This window comes from Pleurodeles waltl, chromosome 2_1, assembly GCF_031143425.1.
Source record: "Pleurodeles waltl isolate 20211129_DDA chromosome 2_1, aPleWal1.hap1.20221129, whole genome shotgun sequence".
Lineage (NCBI taxonomy): Eukaryota > Metazoa > Chordata > Amphibia > Caudata > Salamandridae > Pleurodeles > Pleurodeles waltl.
Window position 1 is genome coordinate 196,357,686 of NC_090438.1, and position 27,467 is coordinate 196,385,152.

Here is a 27,467-nt window from a genome sequence, read left to right on the forward strand (position 1 = left end):
AGTAATAGTGTACAAATTAGGAGTCACCCTAGTTTATGGTATTACTAAGCATTACTTTGAGCATTTTTTCAGAATCCTTCTCTGCAAAAAGGTCCCTCCACACACTTGACCTAAGAAAAAGATTTACAGTTTAATTAGATAAGACCATAGACTTAAAACATTTCAAATGGATATGGCCATTATGGTCAGTGTTTACCACATCAAAACAATCACTATTTAGATGGATGGTTTCTTGCATTCTTCTCTGCTAACAAAGGTTTACCTTGGAGACTACAGGCCCATTCAACCAGAGGTGAAGCCGCTACTGCTGCTTTATTGAGACCTATTCCAAATTCTGAGATCTGAAAAGTGCAACCCGATGTTCTTTTCACACCATTACATGACTTTATCAGCTTTTGTTACCTTGATTCAGATTCTAGAGCAAATGCGCAAGTGGGGTTAGCCTCCTTGACAATTCTCATTGCTTAGGTCTGTGGATCTGTTTTTCATCTCTTCTGTTGCGAATTCTGGGATGAGCTACTTATTCCGTTCTGTGCTTATGGTTATTAGTAGAGACCCACTCAAGGCGAAGGAATGGTTTCCTACCAGTAATCCTGCTTTCTTTCAGGGAAATCTCCATTCAAATCCTATTGGAACCTCCTACTTCCCCAGTGGACGAGATAAAGTTGATCTATGCTTACAACTTACTTGCAGCGCACCAAACAAATTAGGTTACTGTCATCTACAGAGCATCATGGGACATTTGAGGACTACGGACCTTTAAAGGTGAAGTGTCCTTTCACTTTAGCATTGCTGCAACAAATAGAGCTACATTTCCCTGGCCTTCCTCTTCTTTTAATGGTTTTAAAATGTCACTTTTATTTCTTTCTAGTGAAATTAAATTTCTGGATTTTATTTTTGGTTCCAATTTTTAAAATTAATGAAATTGGCAAAATAGCTTTCACAGAGTAGAATGCTTGAATTAATCTCAGCCACTGGTAATTACCTGGGACGTCATATTTTTTTTGCCCAGAATGCCACCTCAGGTTAGACCCAGCCACTTTCAAGTCAGCCTTGGTCCTGCTGCTATACAAGCAGCCCAGCCCGAAGTGCCCAGAACGGCCGAGTTTGGCTTCTTTATTTGCCCGCACCTTGGTTCCAGTGGCACAGTGAGCATGGGACCCATGTCTGAGCATATTCCTTGCACTGAGGAATACAAAAAAGGGAAGGATGGAATGCTTAAATTGATCTCAGCCACTGGTACTTACTTAGGGCTGCATCCAGTCCATTGTTTTTTGCCCACCATCCCACCTCAAATTAGACACAGCTTTATGCAAATCAGCCCCAGTCCTTCTCCACTAGGAACAATCAAGACCCACCTGCCAAGCCAGGTTCTATCTCTAATGGAATACAAACAACCCAATAATAGTTTTGGATTATTTGGCCTCCTCAGACAGGTGCAATTTGATATTGGCATTGCAATGTATTCCAAAATGTAAGTCGTGTACCCAGTGTAAACCATCTACTGGTTGCATTCAGAAGTGTTTATATACAGACTTTTTCCCTGATGGGTGTTCACATTAGCAGTCTCTGTATGGCTCATTGTGATGAGGATTGTAAGCCCACAATGCTCCCAGTGTGACCTCCATTTTAGATTATTTTTCAAAATCCTCTATATGGTTTCTTTTCCTCCACTCCGCTTCCTCACCAGAGAGCTGAAAGTGTCACATGACAATCTAGAAGAGTGTCAAACCAGAAAGCCATTCTTACAGGTAACTGGTGTCCTTTGCAGCATAAAATCTCTTCTAGATTTACATGCTGTGCATGGATTAAGTGGTAGTATTTCCCCCGAGAAAGGGGGGGTTTGGCTAGGTTGGTGCCAAACTAATGTTTTAACACTCTCTGCTGCACTGTTGTCTGTTTGCATGCACAACAGTGTTCAGTGAACATGTGTCAAGATGACGATTTTGCAGCCATGCATTTGTGTTGTAAAGACAAATTAGACATAAAGGCTAATGTTGCCCGTTACTAACAGCATGTACTCTAGGTTTACCTCAGGTGTTTTCTTAGACACCGTATAGCACAAGTTGATTGCCTGTGTGCCTTTAAGCTATGGTACTGTTAGTCACAGCTATACGTAACGTTTGTGGTGTGTGCACAGCCCAGAATTGTTTTGACTTCAGAAGATCTTATTTTTCTTGAATATAGTACATTACTGCCCTTCCCTGTATGTATACCAAATGGCATTTTTAACTATTAATGTAGCCCCAATATCACATACCTGAGATATTTTTCAATGTGATGGATGCATGGGGATGTGAAAATAAGCGCCTTCCTGCCAGCCTTGAAAAGAACCACATGTTGGTGTCAAGCAAACTACCTGATACTAAACCTCAGGAAGAACACCTTTCACAGATTCAGCCTTAAATTGAGCTTCTCACTCAACACATTTGGAAGAAGACCAGAATAGCCTGGTTCCAACTCTCTTTGCTGAAAAAAGTGCAAAGTTTGTTTCTCAAGATTAGACTAAAGAATAATAGCTCAAGTCCTAGCCCTCTCAAACAACAATGGAGGCAAAACTCTACTTAATAGCATTCCAGAGACCACTTGCCCCTGAAAGTCCTTCTTCACGCAGTAGCAAGGGTCTTCAGTGGGCTGATGAAATCAGACATCAACCTTGCGCAGAAGTATTTACCCTTGCTTTCCCTGCAAGCTCTATCTTCAAGATCAGCTGTATCACTTATAAAGCCTTCTACACCAAAACCTCTGTCTATCTAGCTAACAAACTAGCAGTAACTAGAGATAAAATCCAGACAAGGTTTGCCAGCATCTTCATAATAGAGTTTAAATGAACTTGAATATATTTATGACCTTGAGGTAATGCCTTGTACGTATTTTCAATATGTGGTGTAACTGCCTTAGAAGTTGATCTGCTGAACACCTCTTTTCTCTGCTTTTGTATATTTAGTAGCATTAGAGAACAAAAGGTCTCTAGTAGGAAACATGATTCCTTATGCTGTATTCCATTTGTACTCCGAAGGCATTTGCTGCTCTCTTGACTACTCCGTGGTACATGGAAATGTTAATTGGAAGAGAGGCCCATCAGGGATATGTCATCCTCCTCCCATAATGCTCATGTCATATAATATTTCCTCTTGGTTTATCTCCTGCTTCATCACAGGATTTCTTCCCTGCCTTAGTCTTCTTTTTGATGCACAGGGTGGGCTGCTTTTATTGTTTTACTTCTTCCCCTTTATTTAGGGAGCTATGTTTCCTTTCTAGGTCACTCTATCCCCACTGCTTTGGTGTTTTGTGTGCAACCATGGATTCCTCCAAAAATATCTTTTTTTCTGTGAAAACACCTACCGCATGTGTTCTTTTTCTTCTTGAATTTAAAGGTATTGGAAAGCGTTTTATCTCCTTGCTGCTTCTTTTTCAAGGTCAAATGGCGGTCTTTCTCTTTCCATACTTAATTGTTCACAGAAGTCAAACCAATGCACCTAAAGAAATTCTTACCAGTGATCTTTTCTTTACCCTGGTAGGATGGGATGGCAACAGATTCCTTGACTTATAACTTCTCTGTCATCAAATGTGTCTTTATGCAACAATTCCTTGTAGCCTGACGTTTTCAAAGTAGGCTTTTTTTTACTGAAGGCTTGCATACCTTGTCTTTAGGCAATTCTGAAAGTGGTTCACTGTAGGCTTAGTGTCTGACCATTTGTGAGATGATCTGTGAACCACTACATCATGGGATGTGGCTACCTTTCGGTCTCAATCACATTGGTGTTCTCTCAGAGCCTACTCTGCTGCCTCTACCTCTTCCTCTTCAAAGAATCCCATTTTTGCCTTAGATGGAGTGTTGTTCTTTCGAGTTCCAACTGCCCCAACATGTCTGCAGCTCTGTGTGTAAGCAATATTTTGTCCCTGTGCACTAGAGTTTTTGGTTTAAAATTGAACAGGCATAGCAGTTTTCAGACATATAGGCCCTCATTATGACATTGGCGGTCTTTTCCAAAGACTGCCATGGTGATAGCTGCCAAACAGACCGCTGCGGAGGCAGGAATCCGCCCACCAGATAATGACAGAAAAACACCAAACCAACAGAAACCAGCCACAACAACAATTCCACCAGACCCAACAGAGGCAAAATACTGTCAGACCCACCACCCTTCCCGCTACGCCAACAACACACCGCCCTCCAAATAATGGACCTCGAATCACCACAGCAGACACTCAACGGTGGTCAGCCATTGGTGGTGTACACTGCCTGCTGTAGAATTGGGCACCCAACACCAACAGAAGCCAACATTGGCCAGATGGGAAAACCTAAACCTAACACATATACACCCACCCACCAACAGCACTGTAAAACACCCCCCCACTAAACTCACAATCCTCTTCAACCACGAAAAACGAGCCACACTTTGCCAGCAATAGACAATACAATAACTGCACACACAAACCACAGCCACCTATTTACCGCTCAAGCATCACAGACCAAGCACCATACCCCAACACCCCTCGCACTCTGTGCAACACACACACTACACCCACCACACAATAGTCATGTCCCCTCAGAAGAATCCCTGTTTCACAGATGAGGAGTTGCGGGTGATGGTGGAGGAAATCTTCAGGGTAGAGCCACAGCAGTTTGGTGCACCTGTTCAGCAGATAACCATTGCCAGGAAGATGGAGCTATGGCAGAGGATTGTAGACAGGGTGAACTCTGTGGGAACATATCCACGCACAAAGGACGACATTCGCAAGAGGTGGAACGACCTTTGGGGGAAGGTGCGTTCCATTGCATCTAGGCACCAAGTCGCCATCATGAGGACTGGCGGTGGACCCCCACCTCGTTCCCCACAGTTGAAAGCATGGGAGGAGCAAGTCTTGGCAATTCTGCCTCCTGAGGGCCTCACTGGAGTCATTAGGGGGCTGGACGCTGATAAGTCACCATTACTACCCTACCTCCACCGATACCTGCATGGCAAGTCACCCACTCACCCTGACTCCTCACACCCCACTCCATCCCATACAGTGCACTGCCCCAATAACCACCCTCAACTGTGTTCCCTGCATGCCTTACCCACTGCTAGCACACCCCTCCCAGCTCTGAATGCACACACAACAGCAATGCATGGGCAGCATGTAGCACTACCAACCCCACAATTCCCCACCATACACTAACCAAAGGTGGGAGGACAACACCAAACCCATAGGGAAAGACCGAAATGCAGAATATGTGACAGACAATGACTTTAACAAATCACTTACATCTTCACAGGTGCCCCAGCCAATGTCAGCGGCGAGCATGTGCCACGGCAACCTAGTCCTCTGCCAGACAATTCCCTCAGTGATGACAGCAACTCAGGATGTCCCGATCTGGATGAACTCACTGGCACATCAGGGACCACTGGTCAGTCGGCTTCCACACCCAGTACACCACAGCCCCCCTCCCCCCCCTTCTGACTCCAACACCACAGCAGCCAGCCACTGTCCACAAACCTCTGTCCCCGGGACACGTCATTGAATAGTGTGCCCACCTCTAGAGGGACCTGAGTCGACACCACACAGGCAAGACAATGAAGGTCCTGGTGTAACTGGGAGTGGGCACACCGTTCAGGAGACAGAGGCACAGGGGGCCAGAGCCAGTGGGAGGTCAGCTATGCGCCAGGGGGAGGCCAGACCCAGGGAACCGACTGCCCAGAAGGCACTCACACATGTCCTGGGGGCAATCCAACAGTCCCAGGACAGGATGGGGCAGGTGATTACCATCTTGCAGGAGAACCAGCGGCTGCAGGGGGCACACCACCAGGAGGTCATGCAGCATTTGCAGGACCTAAATGCCAACATGGCCTCCATTGTAGGGGTGTTGGGTGACATGGCCAACACAATGCGTGAGAACAGAGCACACCAGAGGGCCCCTTCCACTAGCCAGTCCAGCAAACAGCATCTGCTGCAGCTAGTGGAGAGGAGGCCACACCACTCACAGCCACCAGCACCCCTCCCCCTGCAGAAAGTGAACCACCCCGCAAATGTTACCTGAGACCCAGACAGACACCAGAGACTGTTGCCAAGACCAAGACCACCGCCAGGAAATGAACCCCTCCAGAATGTCCCCCTTGTGTGCCACTGAGTCACCTTGTTCACTTTGGACTTCCAGAGCTCCTTCTCCTATGGCTCCATGGATAATGAACCTGTGCTACAAACCAACTGGGCCACTACATTGAATTTTTCATCCACCATCACCCTACTCTGTTGCTCTATCCCATCCTTTTTATCACTTAAATAAAGACTCTTGAACACAACTTGAGTAATTGTGATTTATCATACAACAATTTGCAATGTATTGGACTGCATTATCCTGTGCAAATGTCCTTTAATGTGTGATTCCATCCAACAAATGTGTTTAAGCAGTCTGTAGTCATCACATCAGTACACAGTTGTGACCACACCAACATCTGCAAAAAGGGAAAGTCAATTGAAAAGTAAAGGTGGTGCTTAGCGCAAAACAGCAGGCGCATAGCACTTAACTGTAATGGAGATATGAACAGAAGTACAGTCTTACCTGAGTGTCATTTGAAGTACTGCTGTATTGTATGTGTCCTGTTGTCCACATCCTTTTCCTCCTCACTGTCTGCCTCAGGAGCATTATCTCCCCCCTCCTCCTGCAGGTAGGGCACATGGCGTCTGAGGGCCGAATTGTGCATCATGCAGCAACCTACCACTATCTGGCAGACCTTCTTAGGGGGTTGTAAAGGGATTCACCTGTTAAATGGAGGCACTGGAACCTGGCCTTCAGTAGACCGAATGTGTGTTGAACAACCCTCCTGGTACAGCCATCTGCTTCATTGTACCGATTTTCTGCCCCTGTCCTCAGATTCCTCACTGGGGTCAACAGCCAGGACAGGTTTGGGTAGCCGGAGTCACCTGGAAGTAGTGAGGGACACACATTACTCATCACATGTGGTATGTGTCCCATGGCGTAGAATCCAGCCTTCACAGTGGGCAGATCTTCACTCTGGGGGAGCTGCTCGTGTGTTTCAGCAAGGCAGCCAAAACCCTTCCCAAACATGATCAAAAACATTGGCTGTGACATTGCTGCAACCAAACCCACTGTCACCTGGAAAGAACCACTTTCCAGGAAGTGGAGCAATAACAGTAACTGTACTGCAGGGAGTATTGCTGTAGTGCTACTGATAGCAAGAATCACATCTGGCTCCAATTGTTGAAACAGCTCAGTAATTGTGGCCCTGTCCAGACATTAGGTGATTATGATGTGCTGTTTCTCCAGTGTAGCAAAGTCCACTAATGGTCTGTACACGGGTGCTTGCCGCCTCCTCCGCACTGGTAGGTAACTAAGTAAACCAAAAATGAGATGTGTGTGACTACAGGAAGTATGGACACACAATATCACAGTACACAGAGCATGTATGTATGTAGCGGTCTGGAATTGTCTTGGTGTGTGCCATTGTTACCTATTACACACATTAAATTGTCTGCCATGAGTACCACCATTAGGAATTGACAACCGCCTGTCCTGTGTGCAGGGACAGGTGGAAGTGACCTTACTTCACCGGCGTTTGGCGTCATGGCGGTAGGTGGTCTGCACCACTGTGCAACTCCTCATTGGCTAACATGGAGCTCTATGGAGTCTATGAACCAATGATGATCAGCGCCGGTGGTGACAGTGTTCACCGCCGCGGACGTGACTGCCATTTTCTCTTTGCCACTTCACTTGATTCCTGACTCTCTACTGATCAATACCTCCACTACGTGTGCTGCTGTGTCCGGTGTCTGGAACCCGCGATGGCGCGTGCAGAAGGGGAAGGGGCCCCAGCCTTCACATCAGAGGAGTTGGAAAAGCTTGTGGATGGGGTCCTACCCTTGTATGGGCCTCCAGACCAACAGGTGGGTACATCATGGGTATGTTGGATGGGACATGGCTGCATGAAGATGTATGTGTGTGCTGGCAGTGTGTCATTTGGGGTGGAGGGGTGTTTTGGCTGTGTATGCAGGGGTACTGGTCATGTTTGTGCATAATGTGGGATCGATGCAGTATGTAAGCCATTTCTGTAACAGAATGGAGTGTTGAGTTCATGGTGTCCATACATCTGTGTTCCCTATGCAGGTCAGCGCCCATCAGAAGAAAGGGTTGTGGTGTGCCATCGCCAAGGACATGCGGTCCTGGGGGTCCATAGCCTGCGGAGCACCCACTGCAGGAAACAGTGGGAGGACCTGAGATGCTGGGCCTGGAAAACCGTGGGGCCCAGCTGGGGACGGCCTCCCAACGAGGTAGGGGTGCCGTCGGACCATGACCCCCTCCCCCCATGGCCCACATTATGCCAGTTGCCAATCCTGAGTTGGATGGGCACTTAAGGACAGCACAGCAGCCACAAGGGGGTGAGTACAGACTGTGTGGTATTTATATCTTGTTTCCTGCCATGGGGTTTGGGTGCAAGGTTCTAGTCAGTGGATGCCCCAATAGGCTGGTTCAGCTATTCTTGTAGAGTCCTGCTTAGCAATGTATGGTGGTATGTATATTTGGCATTGGTAAGTAGCTGGCATACCATGGCAGACATGGCTTAGTGAGTCCCAGTAGGTGTGAAGATGGTAGGGTTTGAGTTCTTTTCTACTGTTGTTCCCAGGTAATGGTTTGTCATTGTGGTTCATACTGCACAGTGTTAGTCCCAGTGAGTGATTGTGATGTGTATGCCATATGGGCTGTTGTTACTGTGATTGACCCTGTGCTTCCTTTCTTTCTCCCCCACCCTCTCCCTTTTCCTCATGCTGTCCTTGTGTGCATTGGCATCATCTGGCGAAGGGGCAGGGGCACCGGCGAGTGGGGGAGCTGCAGCCTATGGGACCCGGGAGGCAGAGTCCACTGAGGGGACCAGTGGGTTGGAGGGTGAGGGTAGCCCCATGGGGGAGACTGGCGCTACATCATCTGACTCAGATTCCTTCTCTGATGGAAGCTCCCTGGTGGTGGCAGACCCCTCTGAGACCACCCCAGCTGCATCATCTTCCGCCACCAGCATACCAGCACTGCCCTCCCAGTAACCCCCACCCAGTTGCCCGTGCCCGCTCACCCAGGAGGGTGGGTGTCTCTTTCGCCCCAGTCACTTCAGGCTTTGCCCCAGTCAGCCCTGCTGCCCTCACTGAGGAGGCTATTGACCTCCTGAAATCCATCTCTGTAGGGCAGTCAGACATACTGAATGCCATCCAGGGGCTGGCATTCCAGATGCAGCAATTCAATGTCTACTTGGAGGGCATTCACAGTGGCTTGGCTGCCCTATAGAGATGGTTTCAGGCTCTGGCCTCCTCTTTGACGGCAGCCAGTGTCCTAGGTTCTTCTGCCCCCCCTCCAACTACCTGTTCCCAGTCCCAAAGCCCTCTCCCCCAACCCATCCCATGCACACAATCAGACAAGCATGCACCCAAGACAACAGACAGGACTCACACAGACAAGCAAAGGCACCACACTTCACTCCACAAGCACAGACACACAGCCAACGCAGAGAAGCACATCCACCTCACACATGCACACTGCCCGTGCACCTGCAACCAAGTCCAGCACACCTACTCCTCCTACAACCACTCCCCCCTACCTCCACTCCCAAACCTCCTCCTACAGCCTGCCCCATTGGACCTAAGAAACTTTTCCTTTCCCGCCTTGACCTCTGACCTCCTCTCCCCCCCTCATCCTGCCCGTAAGAGGAAGATCCCTCTCCCCAGCCCAGTACCTCCAGTTCCCAGCCCACTCCTGTTCCTCCCCTTGCAGCTACACCTGCCACTAAGGGACTCAAGAGTAGCATTTCACCCCCCGCCCAAAGCCACATCCTCCGCCCCATAAGCCATGGAGCAAGGACCCACCCCCTTACAAACCCAAGTCCAAGGACCCCCCCTCCCAAGAAGAAACCTCCCTCACCCCTGCCCCCTAAGGTGTCTGCCTAGCATGCCCATGATGCCCCTGCCCAGTGGAGTGACTTGGGCTGTCAGGAGTCAGTTGGGCTTTGGATGTTGCCCTGTGGCTTTTGCCTTACATTGGACTGGCCAATGGCTCTTTGTATATAGTTGCCCCTTCAGTTGTGGGTGCAGGTACACTGAATTACAGAGGTTGGACAAAAGGTATGTGTCTTGGCTTTCTTTACTCATGGGTTATGTTGGTGTAGGATTTCTCTGCAGATAGTTCTTGGTGTGTGGTATGTGTGTATGGTGTGTGTAGTGCGTGTGGGTGTTTCACTCTCTTCTCCCTCCCTTGTGTGCTAGGCAGCTGTACTCACCGTCGGTGTTGCTGCTCGTGGACTGCCATCGCGTGGCACAGCATCAACAGGGCTTCCAGTTCAGGTTCCATGGCGGCCGTGGTCTCCTCTGTGTCCCTGGAGGTCACTGTCTCCTTTTATATGATTTGTTTCTGCCAGTCTTTAGGTGGCGGTTGTCCCGCCTCAGAAATCCTGCCAGTCTGCTATGTCATTAAATGGTGGGTGGGGTGTTGTCTTCCGCCCGCCTGAAGATGTCGTCTGCCGTGGTCAGTGGATGGACCGCACTGGCGATTTGGATGGTACATTGGCTGTCTATGGGAGGGGTCAACGCCATGGTCATAATTTGGCGGTCTTCACCGCCAGCCTGGCAATAGTACTGCCGTCATCTCCTACGTGGCTGTCCGCTGACCACCAATGTCATAATGAGGGCCATAGTCTCTAGGAAAGCAGAACATGCACACCTCATCATCTCCCAGCGTAGAGATCTTGATCTGTTTTCACCCTCAGACGCCCTGTAAAGGAGTGTCTTTTGTGAGTTGCCCATACCAACCCAAGTTCCTGAGCATTATGGGCCATAGATCATTGACCCACTTTGTCACCACAGGAAGTGACCCTGGGTTGTGAGCCCCTACACATAGTGAAAGAAGTACATATCTCCAATGACCCACTTCTCCGTGGTAAAAGCAGGATCCGAGTGTGGAGTGTGTAGCCAATAATCAATCACTGGGAGGTATGTCGCCTAAAAAATAGGATTGTTTGTCCACTGCACTGAGGCCCCTGTCATATGGATATTGCTAACATTTTCTCATAGCAGTCCATGGCATCTTACCCCCACAAGAAGCCAATGAGCATTAACGTTGGTGAATTAAAGAAAGTTGGAGGGAGTTTATATGGATAGTGTTGTAATTGATAAAGCAGATACGGAAGGGAGACAATTTATAAAAAAGGCAATCGTGCCCATAAGAAGAGGGGGAAGGAGAGACCCAAAATAAATATCCGCTTGCTTGTTAGAAAGTTGCAGTAGTATATTGCTTTCTAAGCCCTTCCTCCATCAGTTATGTATACTCCAAGATGTTTAAAGCCATCTGGCAACATTGATGAAGCCCAACTCAGGTCCTCTAGTCCTGATCTAATTACATAAACTGTTGATTTGTCTAAATTGATAGAGCCTGTGGCCCAGTCCCCAGCTGTTCGCCTAAGAATATTAAGAGATCATCTGCATACAGCGATTTCACCCATCAAATCCATGTAGAGAAAGAGGACATAGCATATAAATAAGACTCCGAAGTTGGCCTTTTGAGAAATTGCAAAAAGGTAGTCCCAGGCCAGAGATTCAAAGGCCTTCTCGAAGCCAACCATTAAAAGCGCTAAGGGGTCTTGTAGTATATCAAGTAAGGCCAATGCATTATATAGTCTGCAGATGTTATGTCGACTGGTGCGCCCCTGCTTAAAACCATACTGGTTCTTATGAATAAACGATCGCTCACTGCCAACAAGTGATTTTCTAGGACTTTAGCAATCATCTTAACTCTCCATTAATGAGAGATTTAGTTCTATAGGATTCACATAAGTCTAGGGGGATCTTGGCTTAGAAACCATTACAATATCTGCCATTCAGAGATTGTGTGACAGGGCTTTATCATCTAGAGGTCCATCTAACATTGCCCTGATCGCAGGGATGGATGAAATGAGGACGAGTAAGTGAGTAAAATTCAGCCAGGAAACCTGTTGGACCCAGTGATCCCCCTCCCCAAAGTTGGGAGAGGTCTTGCACCAGTTCTTCAGTTATGGTTCCATCTAGCTGGGCTCTCTGGTTGGGCAAGGAAACTGAAAGTGAGAAGTCTAGTACAAAATCTGTCAATGCAGATAGATCACCAATCTCCTGTCTGGCATAGCAGAAACATAATGTGAGGCAAATTCTACCAGAACCTGCTAACCCATTGTGTTCTGACCATCAGCAAAGTGAATTGAGGTAATGTGTCTAGGAGACTCTATGTTTACATAAGCAATGTAGTAACGTGGACAATTTATTGCCCGAGTGATAAGCCCTGCTGTGGGCTAAGATCTGTGGTTTTACAGTACATAATATTACACTTGAGAGAAGGATCTGAGGTGGACCGGCAGCTGCCTTCCGAGCTCAACAGTGTTGTCTCTAACTCTGTAACCTCTAATGTTTCCTGCTTATGTCTCCCCATCACATAGCAGATACAGTGACAGTGCATATGCTTTTCATAGGCCTCTTAAAGTGTGGGCCAGAACAGGATGCATTCAGTATTTAGTTCATAGTACTCTCCTGCTTCCGCAAGTATATATGCCTGAAAGTGTGGTTAAGTCAGCCACCAAGGAGAGAGCCGCCAAACACCCAGCCCTCAATCGTCTGCACCCCTCATTGTGAGTTTGACTGGGGAATGATTAGAGAGGCCACCACCAGTGTCTATACAGCTAGCAGATGTTTAGTACCTCTTTTGTGACCATAACATAATCATGCCTAGAGTTGTAACCTCAAGAGCCAGAATAAAAGGTATAGCCGTAATCACCTTGGTAAAACCTGCACCCTAAATCGCTTAATCCCATGGATCTCCATATAGTGTCCCAGTAGGGTAGGACAAGTGGGTACCCCTGGAAGGGTGCAAGATCTGTTTAATTCAAAGTCGGTGATATCCCTGAAGCTGCCACCTATCACCAGACAGCCCTCCAGGAGTCACTACAGTAGGCAAGAAAGGCACACAGCAGAGAGGACAACAATTGTTTCCCAGGAGATGCATCTCCTGTAAGAGGAGAATAGCCATCTCATAATGCTTGGTTGTTTTAAAAGGACATCACTCTGTATGACCTAACATCTGTAGTGTATTTTAAGCATGTGACCTGTACAGCTCGTGTGGTGAGGTGATTGATTAACACAAATTGGGGGAAGAGAAAATGTCAACATATGATGTAACAACAACATACAGTAAAGCAGCCCCATACCTCCAAAAGTAGAAGCATCTGTTGTGTGGCTCATGCGAGATTCTGTCGGAGAGCAGAGATACCCCATGTGGTGGTAGAGCTGTGTTGCCCTAAAACATTTCCTAGGAAATCTAACTAGGTAGAAAACAAATGTACATAAAAGAAAGCTAAACATCAAGGCAGTGGGCCACCATGAAAGAAAGAGACTATAAAAATATCCCTTCCACCCTCCACTTGTCCAAGGCTCCACAATCTTGCCCCACCCCAGATATGGCACATAGACCCATCCATAAACAATGAGGACCATAGAGTGCCATGAGAAAGGAGTCCAAGTCTGGCCAGGTTGTCAATGCTTTAAAGACCCAAACATGAGCAAATGACCTGTTTAACATGACAGTCTCAAGGAAGCCAGTTATGCAGTGTCATGAGGATCCCTGCTGGCCACCATTGTGTCTGCAACAAGGTCAGTCTCTATACCAGAAACAGGATGTGCTGTTTCACCAAGCTTCCCGGTACTTGGGCAGCAGCGATGTCTCCGTTACTGTTCCTTGAATCCCGTCATCAAAAAGTCATCACAGGACTCGTCCCGTCCATCCCCTTCTCCCCCCTTTCTCCCCTCCCCCACAGTCGCCTGTGGATCCCTCTATCTCCGCACCATTATTATCCAACCCACTGCCAAGCACTGTCTTGATAGACTTGTCATTTACAGGTTTGTGGTGTGCAGGCGTTACCTTGTCCTTCAGCTTAGGAGGCAGTAAACGCAGTATGTCCCTGCATGACAAGGGAAAACTGCAGACCAAGCTGCAATAGGAAGAGCGAGGCAACAATAGGGACCATCGACGGTGGCCCTCAATATTTGTCTGTCTGTTACCTCTTGAGCTGTGAGGGATTTGGTCAAAACAAGCCATCATGTAGCTGCACAAAGTCATGGGTCCAATTCAGGTTTCCACCACCATGCAGGTAGGGCCCAGAAAGGACAAGCTTGCCGGTCCATGACACCACAGGGGCCAGCCCAAGCCAGCGCCATCACCCCAAAAGGTAGTAAGGCCCTTGGTATTCCTATTGGTCCAATGAGTCCCCAAGATGTGCCGCTGACCAAGCCAGACAAGGGAAGCTAGACAGAAGAGTCACCAAACCGGCCTTTCCTTATTAGAGGTAGGTACCTCCTCACCCCACGTCAAGTCCTCCAGTGAACATAGTTTCTGGCCACATTGCCCCATGACTGCCACAGGACATCCAACACCTGGACCAATGCCCCAGAAAACAGTAGGGAAGAGGGCACCATCAAGTGAACCACCAGGCATGTCTGCAACACATCTCCCCCGGCTGCGGGGTGTTACCAGATCAAAGCAGCTTCACATCAGCTGGCAATATACCACTCCTAGATCTTGCCCCAGCTCATCATCCTCTGTGCCAAAATACGCCACAAACCACAACACCTTGCCCACTCTAAGCAGTCAGCGGGGGCCCTGGACTCCTCACAGGTCGAGTCCATCAGTAAGGCAAACACGTCTGCTCCTCACGTCAATCCTGTCCCTGACATCAGGACAGATCAGAGGCCACCAGGGGCATAAATATGGGGGCATCACCACAGGAGGCCCACGGCTCCACCATTCGGCATAAACTGTTGCCAGGCTCAACAACAGGACAGCAAGCAAAGGATTATGGAGGATATTGCTGGGTTTGGGCCAAAGCACAGACATTATGGTGCCACCATGTTGGCTGCCAAGCCACAGCACCCACCCTCCCATCATCATTTCTAGGGTGATAACAATTATTAAAATGATAAACCGTCACCCACATAACATTGCATGCTTCTTCATTCAGTCCTCTATCTAACAGTGGAAGGCATCTTTGAGGAAGCTGTCTTAACTTTTAAGAAAACTTAAGTTATGCAATCTGGTGTGGAGTTAATATTGTGTGAGAGTGGGATACTCATTAGAAACAGACTTTATGTTCCAAGTTTCAATTTAAACAAGCATTGACAAAGCCAATAAGGTTTTGTCAATGATTATTTAGACATGTCACACAGCAGCGTCTTAAAGTTTAAAACAAAACACTAGGATGCGGTCACCGCTAAACTTTAAAGCAGTTAGTGCTGGCCAAGTTATAGCGTTTTTTTTTTTTTAAACTGTACGCCACGGTCCTGCTTTGAAATGAACGCACCAATAGGACTAAAAAGAAATGGTAAACAGACCTGGTCCTGCTCTTCTCATGCCGATGCGGCAGGGAGCTTTTCAGCTAGGACAGCACGCGCCTCAGAAAAAGAAGCAGTGACGGGGGATAAACATGTCCAGCTGAGCACAGCTTATTTTTTTCCTGGGTGCCCAGGGCCAAATTTCATTGTGGTGTCTCAGCTTATTCCTCTTCCGAGAGGGGCTGAGGCTGCTGCTTCTGTGAAATGGGGGCTGATGGCTGGTAAACAGAGGGCTGAATAAACAGGAAGTGCTGTTCGACCGAGGCGCACACTGGAGAGAAACTAGAGTGGACTGTTGCCCTTTGTCAGCAACAAGAGGAAAGCTGCTTCCACAGTAGCACAGTCTGTTTTACGGAACAATAAAGAGCCCGCAAGAATTCCCTCCATCGCACCAGACATCCTTCGGAGACAATTTAAAATGTATGGCGTGTTAAATTGTTTACTACCCACGCATTTTTAAAGGAAAAAAAGTACCTGCACAGTGAAGTAGCCAGTTGAAGGACACTGGGCCAGTAGTGAATGCCAGTGACCGAGGAGGAGTACTTGGTTGAGGCTCCATGTGACCGCATGGACAGGAGTACGGCAAAGCAGCAGGGGGCAGGAAGCGAAAGCAGACGACATGCTGGCCAATGGGACGCAAGTAAATGAGATCGACACTGTAATAAATTAATGGTAAGTTCAGGTAAGTAAGCAACAGTTTCTAAGCCCTTTTAAAAAAAAATGTTTTCTTCACAAAGCATGCAAGTGTGTGCCAGCAGGCAGAAATATAAAACTGTTGGAGCAGATTATCCAACTCTGCATGTCGGATTCATGTTTCAGTGCTGCACATCAGTGTAGCGCTTTCATCAGAAATGGTTCCCAACACTGAACAAGGATACAGTGTTCTAAGAGTTCAGTAATTTGGAATGACTGCACTGTTCTAAGGTACGATTTACAGATAATTGATTAACATAAAGATATTTAATTTAATGTACCTTGGCATTTGAACTAAGGTTTTCCTGTGATAATAAGCCGCAGACAACCATTATTAAAATCATGTTTCTTCATCAATGCTCATAATTTAATGATTGCAATCCCTTATTTTTTATGGAGATATTACACAATAAAGTCATTAAGATGCACCCATAAGTATGTCACAATTCTTTCAGCAGAGTACGTCGAACTTGGATTTTATACTCCTAATTGATATTAATTTAGTTCCCATGTATGTCAACTTCTCAACCAAATAGGGTGTTTAAAAAAATGTAGTGTGATAAGGAAATAAGATATTGAATGAGTCCATTAATAAATTGTTTAGGCTTAGTGTGTTTTGCAATGAAGGAATTCAAGAATTAAAATGTTTGTAACAGATAGAATTGATATGCTGATTAATCACATTAAAAAGCTGTAATTTTTGTTGTACAATCCATACTAAAACAGTCTATCGTATCAAGTTCTGTTTCTCTTGTGAACAGTGATTTCACCGAAGTATAGAAACCTCATAACATGGGTAGAATAAGTGCAGTGTATAGTTCTGAAAGCCATTTTCTTCAGATATTTCAAAACCACACAAGTATTTTTCATAAATATTTTCCTACCAGTCCTGCTATCTGCATTTTCTGTAGTCCCCTATCACTTAAGAGTTAGCTTCTGGATTGGTGTAAAGTTTTTTTTTTGTTCTGTAGAGAATACAGTATCCTTAAGCTTTTCATAACATGTTTATGGTATTAATGCCTAGGACCTGGTGTAAAGTATTTTCAGACATGTATTTTAGACACATCTATAAATGTAGAAAATGTATTTTATCACTGTACTTCCAAATTAACTTTGACAGGTGCCGTTAATGACATGGCTACCAATTCTGGGTACTATCAAGAACTCGTAGAGAAATCTTTGGGTACTTGCACTTTGGCGACTGATGAAATTGAACGTGATTTGCGACGCTCTCTTCCTGAGCACCCAGCTTTTCAGAGCGACACTGGGATTTCTGCACTGAGAAGAGTACTTACAGCCTATTCATACAGAAATCCCAAAATTGGATACTGCCAGGTAATGAAAGCCTTTCACTTTAGTTTGCTATCTATTGGGAAATTATCATTTTGCACAACAATATTTCAGGTTAATTTTGCATGCTTATTACATTGTTTACTTTTTCCATGTTAAGTACAATTGCTTGGCTGTGCTCAATCACAAATAACTAGTTTTATAGTATTTTTGAATGTTCTTTTTGCTACAAGTTTGCAGAGAAAATATAAAGCAAAAATATATGATCGGAACAGAAAACTGATTGGAGAGCTTACCTATTATGGGACAAAAGGTGCAAGGTAGTGGCGTAAAGAAGATATGGTCATATAGGCTAGTGGAGATTCAGTACATTTGAATAGGTTGTTCCAGTTTAACATATCGTAGTATGGAAAATTAGTTGGAAGTATATTCAGGGTGTTGTCTTTTTGGAATTAAATTACAACCTAGGATGAACCGAAATACTTATTTCCACAGCTCTTAATAAAATCATCGATAGATGGAAAATAATTCAGTATGCATAAGCTCAAACGTTCACAAGAAGCACATGCCTAGGGCACAGGTACACTATCCTCCAAAGCCTCTGCCCTCAGGAACCTTCCCTAAGTTTTAATGTGCATGCCTGCAAACATGTACATAAAATAAAAAGACCAATACACTTGCATTAAATAGCAATGACCTTTAAAACAGCAAAATCCTTGTTTCAATTTAGAAGTTGTCATTGGCCTCGCAGAGTCTGAAGATAAAGGCATAATATGCCCTAATGTACTACAAACTTTTATACAACTAAAACTAGCTATCCTCTATCTGAGAAGATACACACGTTAACTAATGGACCCATTGTTTGGTTATTTGTAAATATCTGTGTAAAGGGCATCCTGATGCTGAGCTGCTAAGGTCAAGAATATGTCAAATTAGCTGAAAAAGAGATATGGGGTTCAAGTTGCTAGACAAAGGTAATTGAAAGGTCATAGAGCGACTATTGTATGGTAGAGCATGCTAGAATTTGGCAATGAGGACCAAAAAGCCCCGGCCGCCAGTACAAGATTTATGAAATCTAGGAACCATGAGAAGATTAGCAGTACTAAATCATACCAAATTGTAAGACGAGTATTTGGGGAAGAGGGAGGACGAATAGAAGAGGATGTAAAAAGGTTGTTGTGACATAAACCGAGAGCTTGGAAGATGCATCTGATGTTATTGGGCAACTATTAGGTGGACGATTGGAAACTTTTGCAGTCAGAAGGTATGGTATTTCTGCATGGGGCTTGTTAAAGAGTGTAGTTCTTGCAAGCAGTTCTTTAATGAACTCCTACCTTTGATTAGATGTCTGTGTTACCAATACGCATGCAAGAACTGTGTGAAGCAACATGGCCATTGGACTGAGAAGGATGTCTGATCAACGTGAATAAGACCTTTACTGGCAGAGCAAGCTTTTTGCAGCTGTTAACTGAGCATACCTGGAAATCAAACAGTTATCCTTGCTAGAATAATTCCGGATGCAGGGTATGAATTTTAGTGTCTGGCTTTTAAAGTGTGATTTGCAAATTGATGTTGACTTGAGTGCCTCCTATATCATGTGTGGTGAAGTGACAACAGAGACAACATTGTGCTTGGTGTCTGACCAATATATGATTAGAAGTTCTGCTCCAAAGACATTAAATAGTTGGATATAAAAGTAGAGGGAACTCCCTGCTGTTGACTACTCACTCACCTATTACAAATTCTAATCTGTGCACATGACTATTCAAGACCACTTTCATTCTTTTGTAGGCTGGTCTCCCAGTGTATGTGGGTGTCAGGTACTGTGAGAGAGTTATCCTGCCTACTAAATGTGCATCTTATGGGAGCTTTCAACCATAATGTTTCTGTTGTGTACCCTCAGTTCTCATATCCAGGATATGGGTAAGTGCATTTCCAGCAATGGAGCACCAATGTTTGAACTAGGTTACTTTTTAGTATTTGGTTGAGTGCCTGTAGTAGCCGGCATCATATTACTAATAGATTTTAGTTGGAAGAGCATAGGACCTGATTTAGGGATGCACTGATTCTCTGCAGATGCGGTAAACTCACCATTGGGAGGATGTCTGCTGGCAGAACTACAGCTGGATGTTTACTACCACCATACTAAAACATAGTAGCTGTATATGCACTGGAATTTGCAGATTTGATGCATCCACCAGGAACTGCTACATTTTAGATTTCTGTTGACTTCTGGAGTACGACAAATGCAAAAAGAACAAGTGATGACAAGTGATGGACGGAATGCTGAACAATGTCAAACATTCACCCCCAGTACAGACATCTGGGCATAAATCCATCGTTTTTTTGCTGCCCATGCCATTCCAGTTTGGACCCAGCCATATGCAAATCAGTCTTGACCCTGCTCTCCATGGGAACAGTCCAGCCCGAACTGCCAGGCCAGGTCTTCCCTGGACTGGAAACAAGCATCCTGGGACCGGTTTCGGGGTTTCACCCCTCATCAGCCAGGCTAGCTTGAATCCAGTGGCATGGGAAGCACGGGACCCACGTCTGGGCATACCCTTCCCACTAAGGACGACAAATGCAAAAAGAACAAGTGATGGACGGAATGCTGAACAATGTCAAACATTCACCCCCAGTACAGAGATCTGGGCCTAAATCCATCGTTTTTTTGCTGCCCATGCCATTCCAGTTTGGACCCAGCCATATGCAAATCAGTCTTGACCCTGCTCCCCATGGGAACAGTCCAGCCCAAACTGCCAGGCCAGGTCTTCCCTGGACTGGAAACAAGCATCCTGGGACCGGTTTCGGGGTTTCACCCCTCATCAGCCAGGCTAGCTTGAATCAAGTGGCATGGGAAGCATGGGACGAACGTCTGGGCATCCACTTAGGACGACAAATGCAAAAAGAACAAGTGATGGATGTAATGCTGAACAATGTCAAACATTCACCCCCAGTACAGAGATCTGGGCCTAAATCCATCGTTTTTTTGCTGCCCATGCCATTCCAGTTTGGACCCAGCCATATGCAAATCAGTCTTGACCCTGCTCCCCATGGGAACAGTCCAGCCCGAACTGCCAGGCCAGGTCTTCCTTGGACTGGAAACAAGCATCCTGTGACCGGTTTCGGGGTTTCACCCCTCATCAGCCAGGCTAGCTTGAATCCAGTGGCATGGGACGCACGGGACCCACGTCTGGGCATACCCTTCCCACTTAGGACGACAACTGCAAAAAGAACAAGTGATGGACGGAATGCTGAACAATGTCAAACATTCACCCCCAGTACAGAGATCTGGGCCTAAATCCATCGTTTTTTTGCTGCCCATGCCATTCCAGTTTGGACCCAGCCATATGCAAATCAGTCTTGACCCTGCTCCCCATGGGAACAGTCCAGCCCGAACTGCCAGGCCAGGTCTTCCCTGGACTGGAAACAAGCATCCTGGGACCGGTACCTGAGTACGGCCATAGTGTTCTGGAGTCACAATGAAGGCTATTTTCTATTTTGTGGGTCTGCTCAATGGCACTTGTTGTCTTCAGTAGACCAAATGTAAACAGACGTGGAAATACTAATTGCCTTTTTAAAGGGATCAAAGCCACTATTTTGAAGGTCAAGGCCACCATTGGATGGGGATAAGTACTTTAATTTGAAGCAGGATCTCATGACTATGCCACCATGCTCCCTCTCATTTCCCAGTAATATTTCTATCTGAATGTAAAATCTGTTCATCAGATTCAGCAAGCAACTTGACAAACATTGATGAATCACATAAACTAGCTAAGGACCAGTGTTCTTAAGTGGAGAGTTAGGCGTTGACTAGCTCTGCAGAAGGTAGCTAATGAGGGCCGGAAGCAAGAAAGGCTTAGTGCTCTGTCTGGTGGCTCAGTGGACTAATGCATCCGCTGCAGGAATCTGTTTGACCACATGATCTCTGGTTTGGACCCAATCAGGCTTTCATCTTTCTGAGGTTGATAAAATGAGTAACAATAAACAGCTATATCAGTCACCTCTAAGATACACCCCTTGGGGTGAACATGTACTTTACAAATGCACATTATGTATGAGGTCATAAATGCATTGGGTACCTTTGGCCTTAGGTGTGAAGTAAATCTGCACTCCTGGACTGCCTATGCCACCCTGATGTGCTCTTTTGGTGCCTTTTGTGACTCTTTATGGAAAGCTTCACTCTGACCAATGTACTCCGCCCACCCATTTTAAGCACCACAAAAGGGAAATAAGTTAGCAGAACATGTGGTGATGAGACTGTGTTCTCCCACCAAACAATCACACCTCCACATGTTGGACCTTGGGCACGTAGCAGTGTTTTCTACTCAATACTGAGGAGTTATACTGTCTTTTGGGGAGTCACAATTTAAGTTTCCCAAGTGTGTGAGTTAAACAAAAACGGATGGCGATTGGTTCAAGTGGATGATGCTGATTCTCAGCTTTACACACATTGCTATATTTTGTGAATTGGAGAAGGTACATATACTTTCTCCAACAGGATTAAAAAAAAACTAGTTACTAGAGTGGGGGATTTTACCAGGACTATGCAAAAGCACATTTACTTGATCAGCCTGGCGGTGGGGAGTTGGAGCTACCTGAGTCCGGGCCACAATGAGACCTAAAGAAGTGATGCTTACTCAATCTTTTGTGTCGCAGAGGAGATATCATTGCATAAGTCTCTTCTTTGAGCTGCATTAATCAAGGGAGATTTCAAAAGAATGAAAAAACAGACCATAGCCGCAAAAAGACGCATGTAACAATGACTAGCCTCACTCACAAAAAGTCTGTCTACTTGGTGTTTTATCGACTTGAAATTCAAATCTAAAGCCAAATAACCAGTAAGATACTTGGGTGATCTCGGTGGAATAGGTTAATAGGCACATGCAAACTGGAAGTGGCAGTGGCAGGTTTTTCAGACAGCCTGGACCAACTGAGGGAGTCAACAGGGATCTGTTTGCAAGGGTTGAAGGAATGCAACAACTGATGCTTTCTCTTGTTGGAGACAGAACACCTGAATGGAAGATGTATACTAAAGTTGGCTGACGAAGCACTCCCAAGTAAGGGCATATTATGGATTGTATATAAAGTATTCTTTTGGCATATGTAGCAGTGGTGAATGGCTATTAATGGAGCTCACATAGTTTACCCCAAAAGGAAAGAGTCGGGGCACACAGGAGGCATGCTGTTCATGGTTCTGCAACCAAAGAATCCAATTGGTACGTATATTGATTAACAGAGTAAACTCTCTGTCCAGAACCTACAGCCTCTTAATAATGTTTCCAGTTTCATGCTGCAGTGTTGTCAGCCTATAAAGGCCATCGGGGATACATACAGAAAGTACACAAAGTAGATCAGATGTGTATTGGACCAACCTTTAAGAACGATCTTAACTTGTAATGGAATCAAGCAGTTTATTCGAGGTTGCACATATCTCGGCCTTTTGATGTATGGTCCGCAGAGGTTTCAGCAATAGTGCATAAGGTGGCGCATCAGGAGCCACAGAATAGGCCTCAGACAAATTTTTAGAATGTGGATCATTCATAAGAAGAGTGACATTATGAGAACTCTTTGGGGTGGGCTGGGCGACAATGATATGGAATCTAGCAAACATAAATATAGCGTGATCCTGGACTGTTGCATAACTGTGTTGATGAACATCAACGATACTTCTGAAGGGAACGTATGTTTCTTCATGAGACAGCTGGGTTATAGTCTTTTGCTGTTTGCAGTTAATGAGGTGTCTTGTTGCACCATTGTTTCCCTCAGGTGGAGCTGGACTTACCTACATCATTGTAAATGTTAAGCAGAGGAGACAGGTGATGTTTTGCAGTTATGATGCTCAGTGGGATGGCACATTGCTTAGAGATCTGTGTCTCAGGCTCCTACAGGGTGGAATGATTTAAGTAAGGAAGATTTGTAATGTGCTTACATTGGTGAGTCACTTTGGATCCTCAGTTAGGAATGAAGACTGAATATGGCTGCTATGACAAAAAATACAAAGACTTTAAGTGAATCCACCAGCAGCTCTGCATTTGTTGAGCAAATTGAAGGTGGGTTTACAGATTATGACAAAGCATGTGGTACACTCAAGACTGCTAAGACTGGGGCATGACAAACTCTGTCATAGAGGTGTATGATCATTCTCACGCTGCTCACCTATATGATTTATTCTATTGTAAGGCCTTTTGCCACCATTTATAAATGCTCTGTCCTCAACACATAATGATGTAAGATGTTTCTAAATGCAAGGAACTAGTGCCAGTCATAGTATAGCCTTGTGCTGCATAGAAATGTTACCATGTGGACTTGAGATATATAAATAAAACTGTATTTGAAAGTTATGATTTCAAAATTGTCTCATAAAAACAGTGCTTGATTCAAGCCGGTGGTTGCAGGTGTAACCCACCAGCACTCATTTTCGGGGACCATAGCTTATTTTTCCTCATCAGGCTTTGACCCAGAGCTATGAGAGAAAAACACAAAAAGGCTGAAAGAATGAGGAGAAAAACAAAAACATGGTGACAAAGGGAGAAAGCAGGGATAAAAAAAGTACCTGCAGGAGCAGGGAGTGTGTGGTGGTGAATGAACAAAGTATGAGCTCGAATCAAGAGTATGCGTCATAGGTATTTGGCACACCTTACATTCTGTAGTGCCAGCTGTGGACTTTTGATTAAACCTTTGGGCCCAACACGTAATCATTTACAAATTAAGCACTACTTAAGAGTGAGATAGAGGCATTACTAACCTACTTGATCAGATTAGAAAGATGCACAAGGCTTAGATGCTATGTGTCTTTCTTCCTATTTACCCCCTTCGATCAAGTCCTTGACACAAAGATTTAGAGAAAGAATGGAAATGTAGTGCAGTGAGCTGGGGAGAGCAGAATTAAACTATTTTAAATTATATCTTATTAATTGCTTATGTGGCGCAGCACAGCATGCCCCATTTTGGAGAAAAGAACCAAATACAGGTAGCTTCGATTTGCTTCGTAAAAAGGCATGACTTATATGCTAAATGTGTCTGACGGAGGAGGAGGAGAAATCGGTCTCACCAAATTTATGACTGAAGGAATCAAATACTTTGACAGTCATGCTTATCAAGACCTATGGTAAACTGATTGAAAAAGCCAGGGCACTCGTATGAAATAAGATAAGATTCTGATGGATACAACTACCTGTGGATTCCTCACCTTATGAATTCGTCCTTTCGTCAGCATCCAACGGAAAGTCTTCTTCCTAGCTGTCCACGTCGACTAGGACGTCATAATGGCACGGCTCCACGTGACTCCGTCTGACGTCAACGTGCCAATAAGAGGTCCTCGTCGGCGTACTGATGTCAGTTTTCCTTTTTTCCGTGCTTCGACGCCAACGTTTTTTCTTCCTGGCTCGTTGTTAACTGTAGCGCTTTTTGGTGGTTACAATGTCGCCTCCAAAAAAGTCTGGTTTCAAGCCGTGTAGAGAATGCGGGGGTCGGATGTTAGTGACCGAACCCCATTCGGATTGTATTTGGTGTCTTAGTTCAGAGCATGATGTGGAAGGATACTCTTCGTGCCAGAGCATGAATCCAAAAGCTCTGAAAGAGCGTGAGGCGAAGCTTTTCCTAGCAAAAGCGAAGAAGAAGGGCCATAAAAAGGATTCCTCCCATGCTTCACCTAAGAGGCTTAAGAAGCGGCGTCATCATGACTCTCGGCGCCGTCATGACTCTCTGCGCCGGTCGGAGCAGAGCCGGTCGAGGTCTCGGTCTTCTCGACGCCAGAAGACATGGGAGATGAGCCCTACTGTGACGCCTCAGCCCGGGAGTCCGGAGTTGTCGCCGGCGCCATCTGTCTTTGAGGTCGTTCATCGTAGCCCTCAATTTTCGCCAGCGTCGAGGGAGCCTGATGTACAGCAGACCTCTGCTCAACAATACCCGGCTTTCCCGGCTCCAGGGACGGATCCGGCTGCATTTTTTAATGCAATGTATGCCGTGTTTCAATCCATGGCCCCTGCTGGTGCACCAGTGGGTCCCACGGGGCCATTGGCGTTTGATTTGGGTTCTCCGGCGCCGTACAAGGCGGCTCCATTCATGCCCTTTTGCCCTACGGAGACTGTCAGTTCGGCGCCGAGGGTATCCCCTAGCGGGACTTCACCTCTTGTGACAGTGGATCCTCCATCACGTCAGCCGACTCCATCACCGCGCCATCCGACGTCGATGATGTCTCCTTCCAGACCGGCTCCATCACCTTCCTGCCAACCGACTCCGCGAAGGTCTTCATTGGACTCCGTGTCGGCGCCGGTACCAGCGCCGGGTGAGACTAGGAGTCATCCATCTCTTCCTGAGCCTTTTTGAGGTTCGAAGTCGTCGGCGTCTATGGACTCTTTATCGACGCCGGCCCTAGAGACACATCTTCGATCTCGTAGGAAGGCATTAAGACTTTTGGAGGAGGAGGAATATAGACAGCTGGAGGAAGGAGAAATTGAGCCTTCGGATGAGTTCCAGGGTCTAGCCACTACAAGTGGTCTTGATACTTCCCCGGAGTGGGACATTGCGTCTCCGGGGGAGTTTACAGAAGAGGCCGCTTCCTTCCATACAGTGGTGAGGAAGGCAGCAGACTTCCTGGACTTGCCTTTGTCTTTGGCGGAGGTGAAAACGAACCTGCTCACAGAGGTACTGCATCCCTATTCGTCCAGTGCTGACCCTTTGCTGCCTTTCAATGAGGCTTTAACTGAGCCTATATTGGACTTATGGAAGAAGCCAGTAACAACTCCTGCAGTGAACAGGGCAGTGGCAAGGAGACATAGGGGCGCACCAGGAGATCCGGTTTTTCTATGACGACATCCAACTCCAGAAAGCTTAGTAGTACAGGAGTCATGTTCCGCGAAGTCTGCTCCTGGAACGTTCCCTGGAGTTCCAACTGATAGGGAGTCCAAGAGGATGGAGCAGTCTTCCAAGAAGATATTTTCATTATGCAGTATGGCGCTTAAGGCTACTAATTCTACCTGTGTGCTGGGCAGATACGTCCACGCCCTTATGGACTCCGCTAAGGAGATGGCAAAGTATCTGCCACAGGAGATGCAGAGGTCGTTTGGATCCCTTTTTATGGATGCGCAGGTGGCTGCTCAACAAATTATACAATCAGGCCTGGACACTTCGGATTCGATAGCCAGGGCCATAGGAACATCTGTGGCTACTAGGAGGCATGCCTGGTAAGGTCCTCTGGTTTTTCTTCTGATGTTCAATGCACCTTAATGGATCTACCATTTGATGGGGAAAAGCTGTTTGGGGACAAGGCGGACTCTGCCCTTGAACGGTTTAAGGACTGTCGGGCGACAGCTAAGTCCTTAGGCTTACAGACCTCTGCTACAACCTCTTATAGACCTTTTCGCAGGTTTCGGGGGTTCACTCGTGGCTCTGCCTTTCGGAGGTCGCAGTCCTTCGCCCAGCAGCCTGCCAATCCGCCCTATCGTGCCTTTAGAGGGCGGGGTAGGGGTAGAGCTAGAGGGCCAGCCCAACAGCTGTCATCTTCATCATCCTCCTCTGGTGGACAACAGCAGAAGCAGCCCTAGTTTTCCCCACTTTATCATCCATACTTCTCCTGTAGGGGGAAGATTGAGTCTTTTTCTGCAGAAATGGAAGTCGATTACAACAGACTCCTGGGTGCTAAGAATTGTAGAAAAAGGTTATGCTCTCCCCTTTCAGGAGTTCCCTCCTCCCTTTCCCCCCCATCCCTCCTTTTGTTCAGAAGCCCATCTTCTGTTGTTGCAACAGGAGGTTGTAACCATGTTGGCAAAGGGCGCTATAGAGTTGGTGCCTGTTAGAAATGGGGTCTTTGGTTGACAGTCAGGTTACCCCCTGTTCAAGCAAGGACCCTCACTCTAGTTAGGATAAAAGAGAATCACCCTCAGCTAACCCCTGCTTACCCCCTTGGTAGCTTGGCAGAGCAGTAGGCTTAACCTCAGAGTGCTGGGCGTAAAGTATTTGTACCAACACACACAGTAACTTAATGAAAACACTACAAAATGACACAACACCAGTTTAGAAAAATAGGAAATATTTATCTAGACAAAACAAGACCAAAATGACAAAAATCCAACATACACAAGTCAAGTTATGATTTT

The 27,467-nt window shown here is 46.1% G+C and overlaps 1 protein-coding gene across 1 annotated transcript in view; it reads left to right on the forward strand.

Annotated features, from left to right (window-relative positions):
* TBC1D8B (TBC1 domain family member 8B) overlaps positions 1 to 27,467 on the forward strand; it is a 783,045-nt gene that overhangs the window by 434,364 nt on the left and 321,214 nt on the right. The window contains exon 10 of the mRNA XM_069212396.1: positions 17,198 to 17,412. Within this exon, the coding sequence (XP_069068497.1) occupies positions 17,198 to 17,412 (215 nt within the window). The remainder of the gene's footprint in view (positions 1 to 17,197; positions 17,413 to 27,467) is intronic.